General features: G+C 38.5%; 1 protein-coding gene across 1 annotated transcript; it reads right to left on the bottom strand.

Moving 5' to 3' along the window:
• Positions 1-1,380: 1,380 nt before the first annotated feature.
• LOC137968536 (uncharacterized) lies at positions 1,381-15,528 on the bottom strand. Its single transcript, XM_068815088.1, has 9 exons — positions 15,525-15,528; positions 14,708-14,994; positions 13,300-13,390; positions 12,284-12,505; positions 11,710-11,804; positions 7,685-7,816; positions 5,809-5,962; positions 4,148-4,410; positions 1,381-2,145 (listed from the first exon to the last, which is right to left on the bottom strand). The coding sequence occupies exons 1-9, from the start codon at positions 15,526-15,528 to the stop codon at positions 1,882-1,884; spliced, it is 1,512 nt and encodes a 503-aa protein (XP_068671189.1). The 3' UTR covers positions 1,381-1,881.
• Positions 15,529-16,056: the final 528 nt, after the last annotated feature.

Below are 16,056 nucleotides of genomic sequence, written 5' to 3'. Positions count from 1 at the left end.
TTATGACCTGTTTAGGTAAAGAAGTGACAAGGGCTTGTCAGAGGGAAAGTGCTCATTTCGTTACAAGATCTAAATGAAGAGGTGGAGAAATGAAACCTTAGCCTGCAAGAGCATGTGGTTTTTTCGGTTTTAGTGTCACCCGATGAGATTAAAACCGTCTGCGAAACCAAGCCAAGAAAAATTTTTGTGACGTCAAAGCTTTTGTCTTATTTTTGGCGGATGAAATTCACTGACATGGTTGACGCTCACGTACGCGATGCACAGGTCGAGAGAATTAGGAACCGGCGATAAGTTTACAAGAACAACATATGATACATGTATGTTTGCTCCATTTTGGGCTTTCATTAATTCTAGTATACTATTCTTAAAACTTAAGTACCCAAGGCACTTATTCAATCTGGCTGTCAAGCAATTTGTAAATTCCAAGGTAGCAGACCAGCAACACATTTCATCCACTAACACAACTACACACCCCACTTGAGTTATCATACCATTTAATGAAAACTTAAGCCATCCCTAAACGTGCAAACGGACTCAATTTGCGCAAAGCTATTCACTTGAAGAACTTGTGATCCTAAATTGTTATTATGCTAATTCATAGAGAATATAGAAATCAAATCTTCGCATTACTTACTCACTTTGCCTTGGGAATGGTGTCATGATGACGCCAAAACCTCGACTCTTAACGTTAATATTTTGCTTGCTTATGTTTTAAGAAATTGTTTTTGATGAATGATAATAATAATAAGGAAAAAATCCATTGAGATCAATGAACCACCTAAAATTGATGAAGCAAAAAGTTGCTGTGAGGTCTAGTTTGGAAAATCTACACCGCGGTCAATATTGATTTCAGCAAGTCAAATTCAGGAATTTGGTAGTTCCCCGTCCTCATGAGACAGAGCCATATAATATTGTAGAATACGGTCCACTTATTTAGCCAATCACAGTGCTTGTACTATCTGTGAGATATAATAACCAATCTTAAAGAAGGAAACAGACTACATGTAATTAAGAACAAAGTATTCTTACTGTCAGAATGACAAGTATGCTTTTATCTGTAATGAAAACACTTTCCAGCTACACGCTTTTGTCCTGGAAAGCATTTTTGTTCTATTCAGGTAGAATACAGAATCCCCATTGGAGACTTTTTCTTCAGTTTAAGTACACTTCTTTGAGTATGTTTAATAATAATTATCATTATTACTGTCATGACTCCACACTCTTCAACACTCTACAAATCCTCTGATCATATCTTGGGCAAAATGAGATTCTGTTTTTGTAGGGAATGGGAAGTAAAAGGAATTGATTGACTTTGTGAAAACTTTTGCCTTTTTTGTCAGAAAGGAGCTTACTTTTTGAAGTCAAAGCTGGGAGGACTTGAATAACAGAAGTGTTGGGCTGCGATCAATATGGAAATACAATCTTGGAGACACTTTTGGTCTAAAGAAGAGGTTGCTCCTAAGCAGGGGACATTACTGTAGCAGTATGTGAAGCAGACAGAAAGGTATTGCAGCTCTCATAACTTGCTGTTGTGAGTCTGTAAATTCGGAGGATGTACAATGGGACATGAGCATTAACAGTACTGCGTAATTAACAAATTCTGGGACCACAATTTGCCATTTGGTGACTGAGAATTTCTATGTAGTCACTCATTGGCACCCACCTTTTAAACATAATTTCGGACTCCAATTTAGTTATATCAGATAAGACATTGAATGGGATCACACACTTGAAGGTAAAAAGTGGACTATGGTTTGACTGTCTCATTCAATTTATTTTATTTTATTTTATTTTTTTGTGTGTGTGTGTGTGGTTCCTTAAAGAGCTTTGCAGTGTTTTAAAAAAGAGCTGTACATGTACATGTAACTAAAGAGTTTGTGATCAGTTCTCAAAGTAATGTTCATTGTCTGCTCTGACTACAATTGGTACGTCATCAAATGTTGTGCAGTGTGATCTTTTTCGCCTTTTAACGATGTCATCTACCAATTTCTTTTTGTAGATCTTCCAGTTTCTGCCCTCATTGTAAAACTTGAATGCCTCTCTTTGTGTCATGAATGCTTCCCTCAGATTTTGTTTAACAACCTCTAACGCCTTTCCTCTATCTCTTTTGAGAAAAATTAGTCTCTGTACTAGAAGGCAGTGAACCTATGGAAATAAAAAAAGATTGTAAAATATTGTTGAAAATCGTGGATTTCATAGCTACATTGTATCTTTGAACAGTTTCATATTTTCTTGAATAATAACAAAGTTGTATATATAATGTTTGCTTAGTGACAGACAGGAAATCACAAACAACGTTCTCATTGTTCCAATCCATAATTAAACTTTCAATTTTATGCACACTGCTTACAATTGACTTGTATTTAAATATACAAGAAGATTTTTTCAGCAGAAAAATTTGCATAAAAAGGGGGGAACTATAGTTTATAGGGGGAACTATTACGGAGGGATTCATTAGGCTAGTGACAACTAAAGGTTAGCTAGTATGGATAAAGAATTTGTAAACGTTTTATCAGATGTCAGTTGTTTTGGTTTCCATCATATGCAAAAGCTCTCACCAATTTTTCTCTTGTCTCCCTTCAAACTTTATTCTTATTGTTATCAATATTTTACAAGGCAGAAGGATAACTTGCATCTCCATACTTGTTAAAACTCTTTCTTTTTACGGGTACAGGGTCCTCTCTCATTACAAAATTCTCTCAATTGTTCAAACTATAAATGTAAACTCAGAGATCATAACTTTTCTTTTAACCATGAACCATACTTCGTGCATTCAAAATCTTTCTCATAAGATATAATACTTAGCTTTAGGTTTAATTACATGTATGGGTTAATTACATACTGATCTCCTGTATGATCTTTCTTTACCATATAAGCCTCTGACTTTGGATACTGTTATACTCAATATAGTTATGTAGATTTAATTTGTGCAGTTTAAGCAGTATCTGGTATAACTCAAGGTTACGAATGGCCAATTTCGATGCAATAAATTTGAGCTTGACTGTGAAGCTTGGGGAAATAAAAGGTTAAAAAATTAATTGTTCCTTCGTTCCTCATCTTGGGTGTGAATATTTTTCTCATATGGGCATATTGTGGATGAGGCAGGTAACTCAATGTTGTACCCTATTCAAACCCTTTGGGAATAAAACGTTTTGTTCCAGGTATTTCCATATCATTTAAATATGAATTCTACATTATAATGCAAATACTATTTATACTATTGATTGAGTCAAGATAAATTAACATTGATGTAACTCAACGAACAGTTTATTTAAGACAAATGTCGAGCGTGCTGTTAGTAGAGTGATGAAAAAATCGGAGAAAAACGAACTGTATTGCTAGATTTGTAACAACGAACGTCACAATTCACAGAGGTAGTGACATGGTCACAAGTCTGATTACTGCACGATTTTCTGGATACAGCTAGCCTGTGTAGAGCGCGAAAGGGGCAGGAAAAAGGGCTGAAATGGAAGGGGAAGGGAGGGACGCCTCACCTCACCTCCTCTTCCCAGTCCCCCTCCATTTCAGCATTCACGCTGCCTTGAAGGCTAGGATATACAGGTGGATCTTGCATTGACAAACCATTGAAATGTTCTCGTAAGAAAGCAATGTCTTTATTGAGTTGAGATGAATTGATGCAACGCATTGAACAATGCGTCGTCAAATTAGTAACTTGAAACTTGAAGACTTAAAAGAATTAAGCATGCTTGAAAACGAATGATATTGCTAGACTTGCTTACACATATTAACCTAGTAAATGTTTTGAGTACATTCAGTGTTTAAGTAACATAGTCACACTGATTACTCTGAACACTTGTGCTCAGATTGCGAAACAGCGCTGTCCACACGCCTATAGTCAAAATTCGTCCTGTGAATTCCATTTATTCTTAGTGGAAGTCCAAAGGAAATTTTGAATGTCACCACATACGTTTCGGGCATACGCAATACCAATCAATGTTGAGATTAGATTGCGAACTTCGCAAAGGTTACCTAAGTTACTACACATACTGTTTTGCCGAGGTCTGCTCTTGCCCCTTATTCAGCACAAGAATTCAGTGACGTTTATTTTTTTCTAAGAGTGAGGGAGTAAAAGTAGCAACTGACTGAAATTAATTCCATTTGAAAGAAGTGTTATTTTTTCACTCACCCGTCCAATTGAGATAATAAATGTTTTGCTTAAGTCCTCTCCCACTCCAAAGGAATCTCCTTTTTTCAATGTGTGAATTGTTAGGTATTTCTTAACAACTCTCTCCTTGTTGCTGTCAATGTCTTTTTTGATGAAGTCGATGGGAGGCAATTTAAGCTTGGTCCTACCAGACAACGATACACTTTGTACCATTGTTATTTCTCTAACTACTCTACAAGTCCCTGAATGGATGAGAAACACGTTGTCAGGTGGGACATCGATGTCTCCGACAATCAGCTGTGATGGGAGCAAAGTGGAGAGGAGTTATTGTAGGTTTTCCTCTGAAAAGACACAAAGTTTTCAGTATAACAAAGAAGTATTCGTTTGTTCCAAGATCTTCGGCTTTGAGCATGCTCTTTTATTTGTTATCTTCACCAGCGCGTGGTGCATCAACTGAGAGGATCGAGTAGGTTTGGGGGGGGGGGGGGGGGAGCAAAGTTTTGCATTCACAGCTATCTACTTTGTCTTAACTTGGAAATAGGTAGGGGCCCCAGTATTTTGTCACTTTTAACTTTATGTATGTACGCCTGTGGAGTTGCTTTCATCTGAGGACGTGCGTTGTATAGACCTCAGAGTACTAGCTGTTCTATAACCCCATTCGTTTACTTCAAAAACTCATTGCTTCCGTCTCTTCCGTAAACGTAAAAACAACCATCCCGAACACATAATTTCCATGCAAATTGAAGCGGACGGGTTCATTAAGCCATACCAGCTTGCACATGGGCCTTTAGGAATTTCTGGGTGGGGATGTGAGGCTGAAACCCTGGAACCCTTAGCCTATACCGGAGCTAGTTCTAGAGTAAACTCCCCAATTCCCCCGTATCCTAGAGTAGCTGTTTTCCAGAAACTACTGAGGTCACTAGCACGGTCTAGCCAAAACAGGACCTTATACCACAATAGTTTCTCTCTCAAAAAAAGGTTTATTTATACTTGTTCATTTTTTTTTCAACCTGATTGAATGAAGATTGAATGAAGAACCGTCAGAGTGTTGCTTTTTGGATGCATGCTGGACATGCTGAGCAATGCCAAGTAAATTGTTTAATTTTAATCAGAATTAAAACCACCGATTTCCGTCTGAATCCTGATTTTAGACAGTTAATAATATCCAGTAGTGTTGTATGATAGCCATCTATCGACACTGTTGAGGCTGAGTTGCGTACATTTAAACTTTGCCAATTCTATTTTTTTATATATTTGCGTAGCAATTCCTGGTTTCCTTAGTCTAGACAAGAGATTATAAAGGTAAGTACCTTTATAATCTCTTGGTCTAGATAAAATCTTCAACCAACTGTGCAGTTTCGTGAAAAATGATACCCTATGCTAGACCCAAACTCTCTGATTTATATACCCTATCCTAGAGTAAACTGCTTGCAAACCATACCCGTTCAGCGGCACTTACCTACATGTATATGTCCCATATATGGTAGTACCCCCTTCCTCCGGGGGGAGGGGGGGGGGGTGCACATGGGATTCGTTTGTTGGGGTTAATTGCTTTGAGGTGATGTAAAAAAACAACAATTTATTATATTTCTGGAAGGCTCCTGTCGTGGAGGCCATTTTACAAAACAATTATCTCGGAGTGAAAAGAAAATTTTAAAAAAAACGGAATTTAGGAAGGGTACTTGCAAGTAGTACCGAATTAGGAGGATACTCCCTGAGTCTTGAATGTTGAATAATTGATTTAATTTCTGGTTCAGTCCATTCTTGTAATGTTGGCTGCAAACTAAGCATCGATAGTTTTCTCTCCCACTCAATTTGATGACTGTTTCGTAGTACCTAAAAAAGTTCATGTCCAAAAAAGCAATAGTTGTAATAAGGTGACAAGGCTTTAACACAAGGATTTCTTGACCGTTTTGGCAATTGTATCACTTTGTTTTTGCCCTTTGCGCCAATTGGTGCTGTGGGGTTATGTAAATTCAGTTGGTCGGTAAAAAAAAAAAAAAAACAGTATAACCCTTTTGTAGAGTTTTCGATTGAAGAAAAGTCACATGCAACTGCAGTAAAGATGAAATTACCCAATTACCCTAGCAAAGATTTGCAAAAGTATTCACTAGTATTTAAAGCTAAAATGTCGAACTTTGTCGGCTAATCTTAGATAAAAGTGTGAAAGCTATTGAATACTCCGGAACAAAGAACTCGAATCGTTAATCTTTATCTTGTTTGTTTGTTTGCTTTTTATTTTTGCGAGACTATTCATAACTTTAAGAATGTGCCCATGGCAGGCCTAGACTGATAGACTTTCGTGCTTGCAGACCGGGATAGGCTTCCACATTAACTCGATGCACTTCAATAATTAAGGGTATTTCTGCTTGGAATGAGCAAAACTTCCGAGTCGAGAAAAGCTGCTACCCGCACAGCTCGGAGTTGAAGCCCCAAACTACGGCGCATACGACTCAGTGAAGGTCTGCGTCATGCAAGCACCAGTTAGGCCATCCCCTTTTTCCTCCGTTTAGCGTCGTCCGACCGGCCCAAAGTTTGGCATTTTCAAAAAAAAAAAATAGATAACGACATTTTCAAACCATTTTTATGTCGCATAGGAGTTTCGGTGATTGATCCCTTTTCCCGCGCTGTCTTAATTTTGCAACAACGTCCCCCAACTTTTCCGCCATATTGATTTTGGGTTCACGTCTTGTTGTTTTCCTGGCTCCACAGCTATGATGCTGGGGTACCAGGCCTCCGATCCCGAAACTGGTCATGATTTTTTTCTTTCTTTTTTTTTTTAATCCGACCGACCGACCCAATATCATGAAATGCATTCGACGGTAAGGCCATCCTCTTTTTTTTTCTCCACTTAGCGTCGTCCGACCGACCCAAATTTTTGCCATTTTCAAAGAACAAAGTAACGACGTTGTTAAACCATTTTTATGTCGCATAGGAGTTTCGGTGGTTGATCCTTTTTCCCATGCTGTCTTAATTTTACAATAACATCAACCAACTTTTCCGCCATATTGATGGGTTCACGTCTTGTTGCTTTCCAGGCTCCGCAGCAATGATGCTGGAGTAGCAGGCCTCCGATTCCGAGACTACTTATGAGTTTTTTTTTTTTAGGTTTTTTTTTTTTTTTCAATCCGACCGACCGACCCAATAATCAGGAATCGCATTCGATGCTAAACGAAGAAAAGGGGGGATGGCCTTAAGGCGGATAAAAAGGGCGTTGCCAGCAAAAAAAATCCTATCGCTCACTGTCAGCAGAAAAGATGATGAGGCCTGATTGGATTGAGTTCCCAGGTCCTCCAGACGACACAAGGGGTCCTACCGGAGTCATCAGTAGTTGTTTATGCAATGGCTACCGATACATTTCCAAAAAAATCTCTGGCCCATGCTCATCGCTTTTGTCTCGTAAATTTCCAAACCTTTGCGTGACACGTCCTGTTTTTCTTTGACACTCGTAGCGAACCATTAACGTGTTATCCTTATTAGTTACTTCTTAAAGATTAAGTAAACAACTGTAAACTAAAGCAAATCGCTGGTACAAACTAAAGCTGAAGAGGCCCTTACCTCATCGAAGTCTGGCTTATCGACTCTCAAAAATTCCGAATCTTCTTTGCATATGATGGTTGCAGTTCTCCTAATGTTGTGGAGCAAAGCCAACTCGCCAAAAGCGTCTCCTTCTGCCATTTCACCAATGAGCTGCAACGATACCAAGAGAATTATACGGGTAATAGAGAGTAAGACACTGAATCGCTTCCCCCTTAAGCGAGAAATATGATGTAAGTACAGTCAACTCCCGTTATAGCGGACACCCTCGGGACCGCGAATTGGTGTCCGTAATAGCGAGAGTCCGGAATAGCGGGGTGCGAGAAAATTTTAATTTTAAACCGTACTTACAGAAGGGGGTCTCGTGTGTGTTCATTCTCGTTAACTCCAGTACCTTTTTCAGACCCGTTGTCGCACGTAAAGGGCGTCAGAACTTTATTTACAAACAGAACAGAACTTTATAGAACAGGAGTTACGTACCCTTTGTGTACAGTACTAAGTACGCAAAAAACAATCATCGTATGTTGCAGCAATGTCCACACATGCATCGTTTTGGTTTCCTACTGTACTGAAGTACAGTAATCTACATTTCTAAAAAAAAATTGTTTTCAAGGAAAAACCTGAACATCAGCTATTGATTGCATCAGCCATCATATTGCCTTAAGAGATCGCTCCTATCGGCTCTGTGTACTTCTCCCCCACTTTGTCGCCAAGGAGACTTAATTCATTAGCAACCTTAAACTCCCCTCTATGAATCAAAAAAGCAGAAAAAAATAGACATGATGATGTGTGCAAATATTCCAAGATGCTGCTCGGTGTCCGCTATAACGAGAGAGAAAACAATAAAATTGTGACGTTGGGATCGAATAAAATGTCCGTAAGTCCGTAATAGCGAGAGTCCGTAATAGCGGGAGTTTATTTCAGTCAAACGTCTGTAACTTTCGCCGGGGATTTAGCTGCTGTCCGTAATAGCGGGGTGTCCGCAAGGCGGGAGTTGACTGTAGTTGCTTTTAGATAAATTAGAAACGGAGCATTGTTTCCGGAGACGTCGTCATACTCTACTGGTGTGCTCTATTGCAGCATAGTTAATATATGGAGATGGTTATGAAACTCGGCAAGTTTCTTTGTCTTATGTTTTTGTTCGCCGTTATGGCCCTGGCCATGCACAAACCATACCTTTTTTCTAAAAGACAGCCAATCAAAAGTTAAGATTAATTTATTCAGTTGAACTGTGGTGAAAAGATCGTGCATGGTCACGGTCAAGTTAACATGAAGTGCGATTTCACTGTTCTCGCTTTCATGAGGAGCTTAACTTTGGTCAGGAATGTGGGTCCCCGTTGTTTAGGTAAAAAAAAATTACCAAATCTCAGTGGGAGTTGTAATAAGACTCACACTAAAAAGGCAGAGCGAGAGACAAAGCCGGGGAGAGAGAGGTGTTAATTAATCTCGACACATTTGTTGGGCCGACATCGTCATAAAGTTTTAATGACGACAAATATCTCAAATTACTTTAAATTAATTTTGCGTGACGTGTCAAAATAGTCCAGAGACACAATAAATCAATCTGAAATATTTTCTAAAACACGGTTTACAACGGCCAGCATCATGCAATTAAAAAATGGCAAATTATTTCTTTATTCTCTCTATTTCAAATTGCTTTAAACACAGGCAAATTACATCTTAACTTTCAGGCTACCGAGATGCAACTTGTTTTGCCTGGCATACACTTTTCTCAATAGCAACGGTGAATTGGTTCTTTTCTGATTTTAAAGCAATCCATTTTTAAGTTTTATACTTATGGAACTCGATAACTGAGGAATAAAACTCAACAGCTATTACACCTTCGAACATCTGCCTCCCTAATTCTTCGGTTAAACATGAAACGTTAGTGATGTATTGGTGTATTTGTTAATTTAAACACAGGCAAATTATTTCTTAACTGTCAGGCTACCGAGATGCAACTTGTTTTGCCTGGCATACACTTTTCTCAACAGCAACGGTGAATTGGTTCTTTTCTGATTTTAAAGCAAACCATTTTTGAGTATTATACTTATGGAACTCGATAACTGAGGAATAAAACTCAACAGCTATTACACCTTCGAACATCTGCTTCCCTAATTCTCTGGTTAAACATGAAACGCGTTAGTGATGTATTGGTGTATTTGTTAATTTAAACACAGGCAAATTATTTCTTAACTTTCCGGCTGCCGAGATGCAACTTGTTTTGCCTGGCATACACTTTTCTCAACAGCAACGGTGAATTGGTTCTTTTCTGATTTTAAAGCAATCCATTGTTAAGTTTTATACTTATGGAACTCGATAACTGAGGAATAAAACTCAACAGCTATTACACCTTCGAACATCTGCTTCCCTAATTCTCCGGTTAAACATGAAACGTTAGTGACGTATTGGTATATTTGTTAATTTAAACACAGGCAAATTATTTTGTCAGTTAACTTTCAGGCTACCGAGATGCAACTTGTTTTGCCTGGTATACACTTTTCTCAACAGCAACGGTGAATTGGTTCTTTTCTGATTTTAAAGCAAACCATTTTTAAGTTTTATACGTACGGAACTCGATAACTGAGGAATAAGACTCAACAGCTATTATACCTTCGAAAATCTGCTTCCCTAATTGTCCGGTTAAACATGAAACGTTAGTGATGTATTGGTATATTTGTTAATTTAAACACAGGCAAATTATTTTGTCAGTTAAGTTTCAGGCTACCGAGATGCAAATTGTTTTGCCTGGCATACACTTTTCTTAACAACAACGGTGAATTGGTTCTTTTCTGATTTTAAAGCAATCCATTTTTAAGTTTTATACTTATGGAACTCGATAACTGAGGAATAAAACTCAACAGCTATTACATCTTCGAACATCTGCTTCCCTAATTCTCCGGTTAACATGAAACGTTAGTGATGTCAAGGTATATTTGTTATTTTAATTAAACACAGGCAAATTATTTTGTCAGTTAAGTTTCAGGCTACCGAGATGCAAATTGTTTTGCCTGGCATACACTTTTCTCAACAGCAACGGTGAATTGGTTCTTTTCTGATTTTAAAGCAAACCATTTTTAAGTTTTATTCTTATGGAACTCGATAACTGAGGAATAAAACTCAACACTGAGCTATTACACCTTCGAACATCTGCTTCCCTAATCCTATAGAACGAAAAATGGTTCCGTGTCCCAGCACTAACCGCCACTGTCGATGCGCGCAAACAAACTGAAATAGATATGTGTTCCGCACAAAATTCATCTCGCCCCTAAATATCGTCATTCAATAAAAAATTAACTACTTTTTTCTGCTTAACGTAAGTTCACAGTACAATCTGATCGATCCTGAATGCTTTAACACTTTTGTGAATACGAAACACCTTTGTTGATGGATATCTACACCGTCAGGAGACGTCCAGCCGAGAATTCCTGAGTCGGCTTAAGCTCCTCATGTTGTCTCCAAAGTTTCATAACCAGTCCATCTGTAGTTGTGGTTACACTAGCCCTTTTACTTATGGGTAAATAGCGTTTGTCCATCGGCCAGGACGTTTTTGTGTGTAACCCTAGACCGAAACTGCCCTAGGGTTGTTCCCATGGATACATAAAAAAAAGCAAAAGAACTTCCCATGACAGTTCCTGAACTGAAAAGTACGGTTTATCTGCTCCCGGAGTTGGCTTGGCTAATCACAAAGCAGAATGTAGCTAATACACGAAGATCCCTAATTACATTCACTCTTCTTGCCAAAGACCGCGAAGCCTGGAACACAGTCACCAGAAAGTACGAATGTGCAAATACGGATAGGAACGGTTTCCCGTGCAGAGACCCCCCCTACCCTTCGAACGCTTGTAGGGCTCGGTTGTTTCGGAATGGGTTTGTCATGAAATGAATGATGTGACCCGCACACCTGACTTTGGCCGTGTGCACAATGGTTATGACGTTGGATTTCTGTCCTCTTCAGGTATCCTAGCACTTTGATGTGATGTGCACTAAAGGGGTGCGCAAAGTAAATTGAAGCGGAGATAGCTTAGTTGATTGTAACTGCAGACCTGTTTATGTTGTTCGCCAGTGTGTTTATCTTGCTCCATCCTTTCAACAATCACTGAACCAGATGATATAAAATAAAATGAACAGCCAACGTGTCCTGATTAAAAAAATCAAAGGACGAAGTAGATCAATTGGGGAAATTCGACCAGCATTGGTTTCTTGGATGTCATTTCCATCAGACAAACCATTTTCTTAATTTCTTTGGGTAGTGAAAGATTGCTTTTGCAGACTATTTCCATGCTAAGGCTGACATTCGAAAGGACTTTATGGGATTCCTTTACTCGTTGTATAACACTTTTTAATACTTAAGTGTGAGCAAATTATTTTACATGCATACAAGATCAGAGGACGTTTCCCAAATCGAGATGCCACAATAGACCATTTTCGAATTCTCTCGGCTTGCTACTTCAGGAACTTAAAGCTTTGAGTCTTCGTTATCATTGTCCAGCCGTCAGTAAAAAGTTTTCTAGTAATTCCAGTCAAATTTCGCATGTGTTGATTTCATCGGGTCCTTTGAATGAAAGGCTACACGCGATACATGGAATACATAGTCAGGTTACTTTATTAAAAACATACCTTGCTTTATCACAACTCTTCCTTTCTCAAACTTGTCATAGTATACTACTTTTGCCAATTCTCTTTTAACGTACATTGGATATCGGTCAAAACATTTCAATTTCTTCACGACTTGCAGGATTACTTCAATTTCGTCGTCAGTTCTGTTCCAGGAAGGGGTTTTCAGCGTTTTCTTTACAAATGACGGTATAAGGCCACAAGATTGGACATGTCGTTTAAAGGCTGCAAGAGATTGGTACAGTTAGGAGAGTAACAAATCAAGTGCAAGGAAGGATTACGTTTTTTGCAAACGTTGGCCGTGTAGCACTTATACTTGAACAGACTTAACTAATTAGAGTGTAATGTGAAGTGCTGAGTATCTACCCCATATGAACCATGTGAGCGTTAGCCCTACTGATGGAAATGGGCCCACACAAGAACAGAGAAAAACTCTGACCAGGGTGGGAATTGAACCACGACCTTCGGGGTAGATCACCGCTGCTCTACCAACTGAGCTACAAGGTCAGACGGGACCAGGCCGTAGGAACTGACGATGAAGTCACGGCAAGGAACATGTTACAACTGTGACAAGGAAGGATTACGTTTTTTGCAAACGTTGGTAGTGTAGCACTTATATTTGAACAGACTTAAATGATTAGAGTGTAATATGAAGTGCTGAGTATCTACCCCATATGAACCATGTGATTTTCAAATATAAGTGCTACATTTTTGCCACCACCAACCACTTTCACCGAAGCTGAAGTAACAGAAAATTATTTTAGTGTTTAACACGAATAAAAAAGAATAAAAAGTTACGAAACGTTTATGGAAAAGTTTCGGGACTTTCAAGACACGCTCTCCCCACCCCCACCCCCCCCAGGACCAACTGGTTTTTCTGCTAGCGTTTTTTCTGCGTTTTTCTTTTTAATTTTTTGATCCGTTCTGCATACATGTATATATAATCGACTAAATCTTAGTCTTATAGCAACTCACTTAAAAATCACTAAAGCTTTTAAAGGTGCATCAATGCTTCCTACCATTGACATTGAAGCTTAATCTTCCTTTTCCATCTTCTGATTTCGCCACAAATCCTCTGGCTCGTGTATGATCATCTGACTGCCGCACTTCCTGAGAAACATTTAAACATTAATTAACCAAGTATTAGATCATGCGAGCCTAGTACGGTCAATTTGCCAGTGAGTTTTAGCGCTGCACTCTATGAAACGAGTAGTCAGCTCATCAATTACTCATAAGAAACTGAAAAAAAAATCAAACAAAAACAAGAGCAAAATACAAAAACAAGCAAGCAACAATAAGGCGAGCAATGTTTCTTTTCGTAGCTCTCTAAGGGATTGCTCTCTAGTGTACGTGCTTTTGAAGAAATTAGAAAACGAAAAAAGAAAACGGCAAAAAAGCGGTCAAAAGAAAGTTTTCAGAGATCAGTGGCCTGGCTAAGCTGAAGCGATATTCCATCTCGAGCTCGAGTTATCGCCACTTACCTCGGTTTCATAACGGCGTTATTCACTGATTGACCAAAAATATCGGGCGCCACTTCCTTTTAGGTCAGTTAGAAATAACCCAGGTTTAAATTCCTTAATTTTAAAGCCTTTCATGAAGAGCAGAAGACTTTTAATCCTGATTGATCCTATGTTATTTGCTTCCTACTAATAATCTCACGTAATATGTAAGTCGCTTAACCCACTTAAAACCCCTCGAAACAGAGGGTCGCCCCTCTTTGACAAATCTCAAAACGGCCTTGGCAACTTTTTAGCTATTGCAACATGTAATAGTAGCCATTTACAGTATTTGGGGAAGGACCTCGATTTAGGTCCATAACTTATCTGGACAATCTTATTCGGACAACTGAAAAATTCAGGCGGCTTCATGCAATGGTATTAGAACTCATGACCTTTGCGATACCAGTGCAATGCTTCCCGTTTACGCTACCTGGATTTTTCAGATGTCACCAAGAGACAATTTCTTAAATTGTCCAGATATATGGGATATCACTTCTCACTTACGCTTATAACCCGCATTTCAAATACATACCTTTATTTTAATACAGATAATAATGATAATAATAAAGCAGTAGATGAACAATACTAAACTTAGCCGTTTAGAAGCATTGCTTAATAGGCCTAAAAGACGTTGGTCAGCAAGTATTTTGCTGTTTTGTGATAAGGGGTATTTCATCGTATAATTGCCAGGGGGTGTCCAAGGACCTTTTGTCGGAGGTTTGTTACAGGAAACGTCCAAAATGGTGATTTCTATCAAGTTGCTTTGCAATCGAAGTGCTACCACCTCTGTTACGTCAGCGATGTTCTTTAGTGAATCATTATTTTGTGTCTCATTTCATTGGTTGGGTATGCTCTGATAATGATTATTCCGCCAGCTGAATTCTGACCCCCTTTTTATAGGAGACAAAAGCAATACCGCTAGTGTCACCTTAAGCACATTGGACCATTTCCTTTGTTTAGTGATGGCCTTGGCAATTGTTTTAAAGCTTAATGGGCCTCCAAGTTGTTTCTGCCCAGATTTAGACGAATCTTTGGCGGCTTCAGTTTTATTTGATCCGGGTTCGGCAATTGAATCGTAATCTTCCTCGTCATATTCAGGTAGAAAGTATGGGTTTGTGCATCCGCTTTGTTTTCTACAACTCGAGTGGTCATCGCTAATCGAACGTCTCTTGGTAGGTAACCCCATGAATTTGTCCTTCCGAACCGTTTTCCAGCCTTCAAATAACAAAAAAATTACTAATTAATGATCAACTGGCATTAGATTTTATCTAACCATAAAAGCCTAAAACTTCCCCAGACCACGCGCGTCAGGTGGATTTTAAAGATTTCAAGTTCAAGTTCATTAAAAAAAGGTCACAATACACACTACACGCTCATGGAGGCGTGGAGTGTAAAGACACAAATGAAACAGTATACTTACAGGGCAGGAAATGAAGATACATCATAAGATACGAAATTAAGATAAATCAATGCAAAATGCGATTACATTATAGATGGTCAAAGAACAAAAGTTATATAGTTACGTGATTAAAACAAGACCACACAAATTATACGGTATGGTAATAAAGATTTCTCAATTTTAGTGGGTGTCGACATGAGCATCCTCGACTCCAAGTGCTGAACAAGAATTTTCGAATTCGAAAAGTGAACGTCTCAGGATATGAAGAATATCCATAGTCTAGATCCAAAGTTAGCAAAAGACTTCAACTGTAAATTTAGTTGAGCTGCATTGACATAGAAGTTACCCATTGCTGAGGAACGAGTATCGTGTTTGTGAACGCTGGATGAGCGATTAATTAATTGATCTAATTTAGATCACACTGAGACTCTTTAGAATAATTTATTCGCCACAGTTCAGCAAATACAAGCAACTAATCTACATTAAACAGTTACAACAAAAGAAGGCATGAAGTGGCAGGAGAGAGAAAAACAACTATCGTCCCAATTGAGACCTAACCCCTATAATACGGTAAAGCGTATAAGAACGTATGACACAATAAATAAGCTAAAATATGTTAACAAAGAAGCAAGTCAATTTGAACTTGGAGGACTGAATGAGGTGAGTTTAAATAAATATAGGTTATTTAATTTAGATTTAAATGTTAAGAGCGAGATTGTATATTTCATATTGGATGGAAGAGTTTTCCACAGTCCTGCACTCCTATTAAAAGGGGAAGTAGTCCTGTTCGTGTTTGAAGCTTATATTATAGTTGTTCAGGTCATAGTTTTCGAGTTTTATAAAGAGGATCAGAGGTGCACAGATAGTGATAAATATTG

Source organism: Montipora foliosa, chromosome 8 (genome assembly GCF_036669935.1).
Source record: "Montipora foliosa isolate CH-2021 chromosome 8, ASM3666993v2, whole genome shotgun sequence".
NCBI classification, from domain to species: Eukaryota; Metazoa; Cnidaria; class Anthozoa; order Scleractinia; family Acroporidae; genus Montipora; species Montipora foliosa.
The sequence above is the reverse complement of the archived record's forward strand: the minus strand, read 5'-3'. Positions and strand labels throughout refer to the sequence as shown.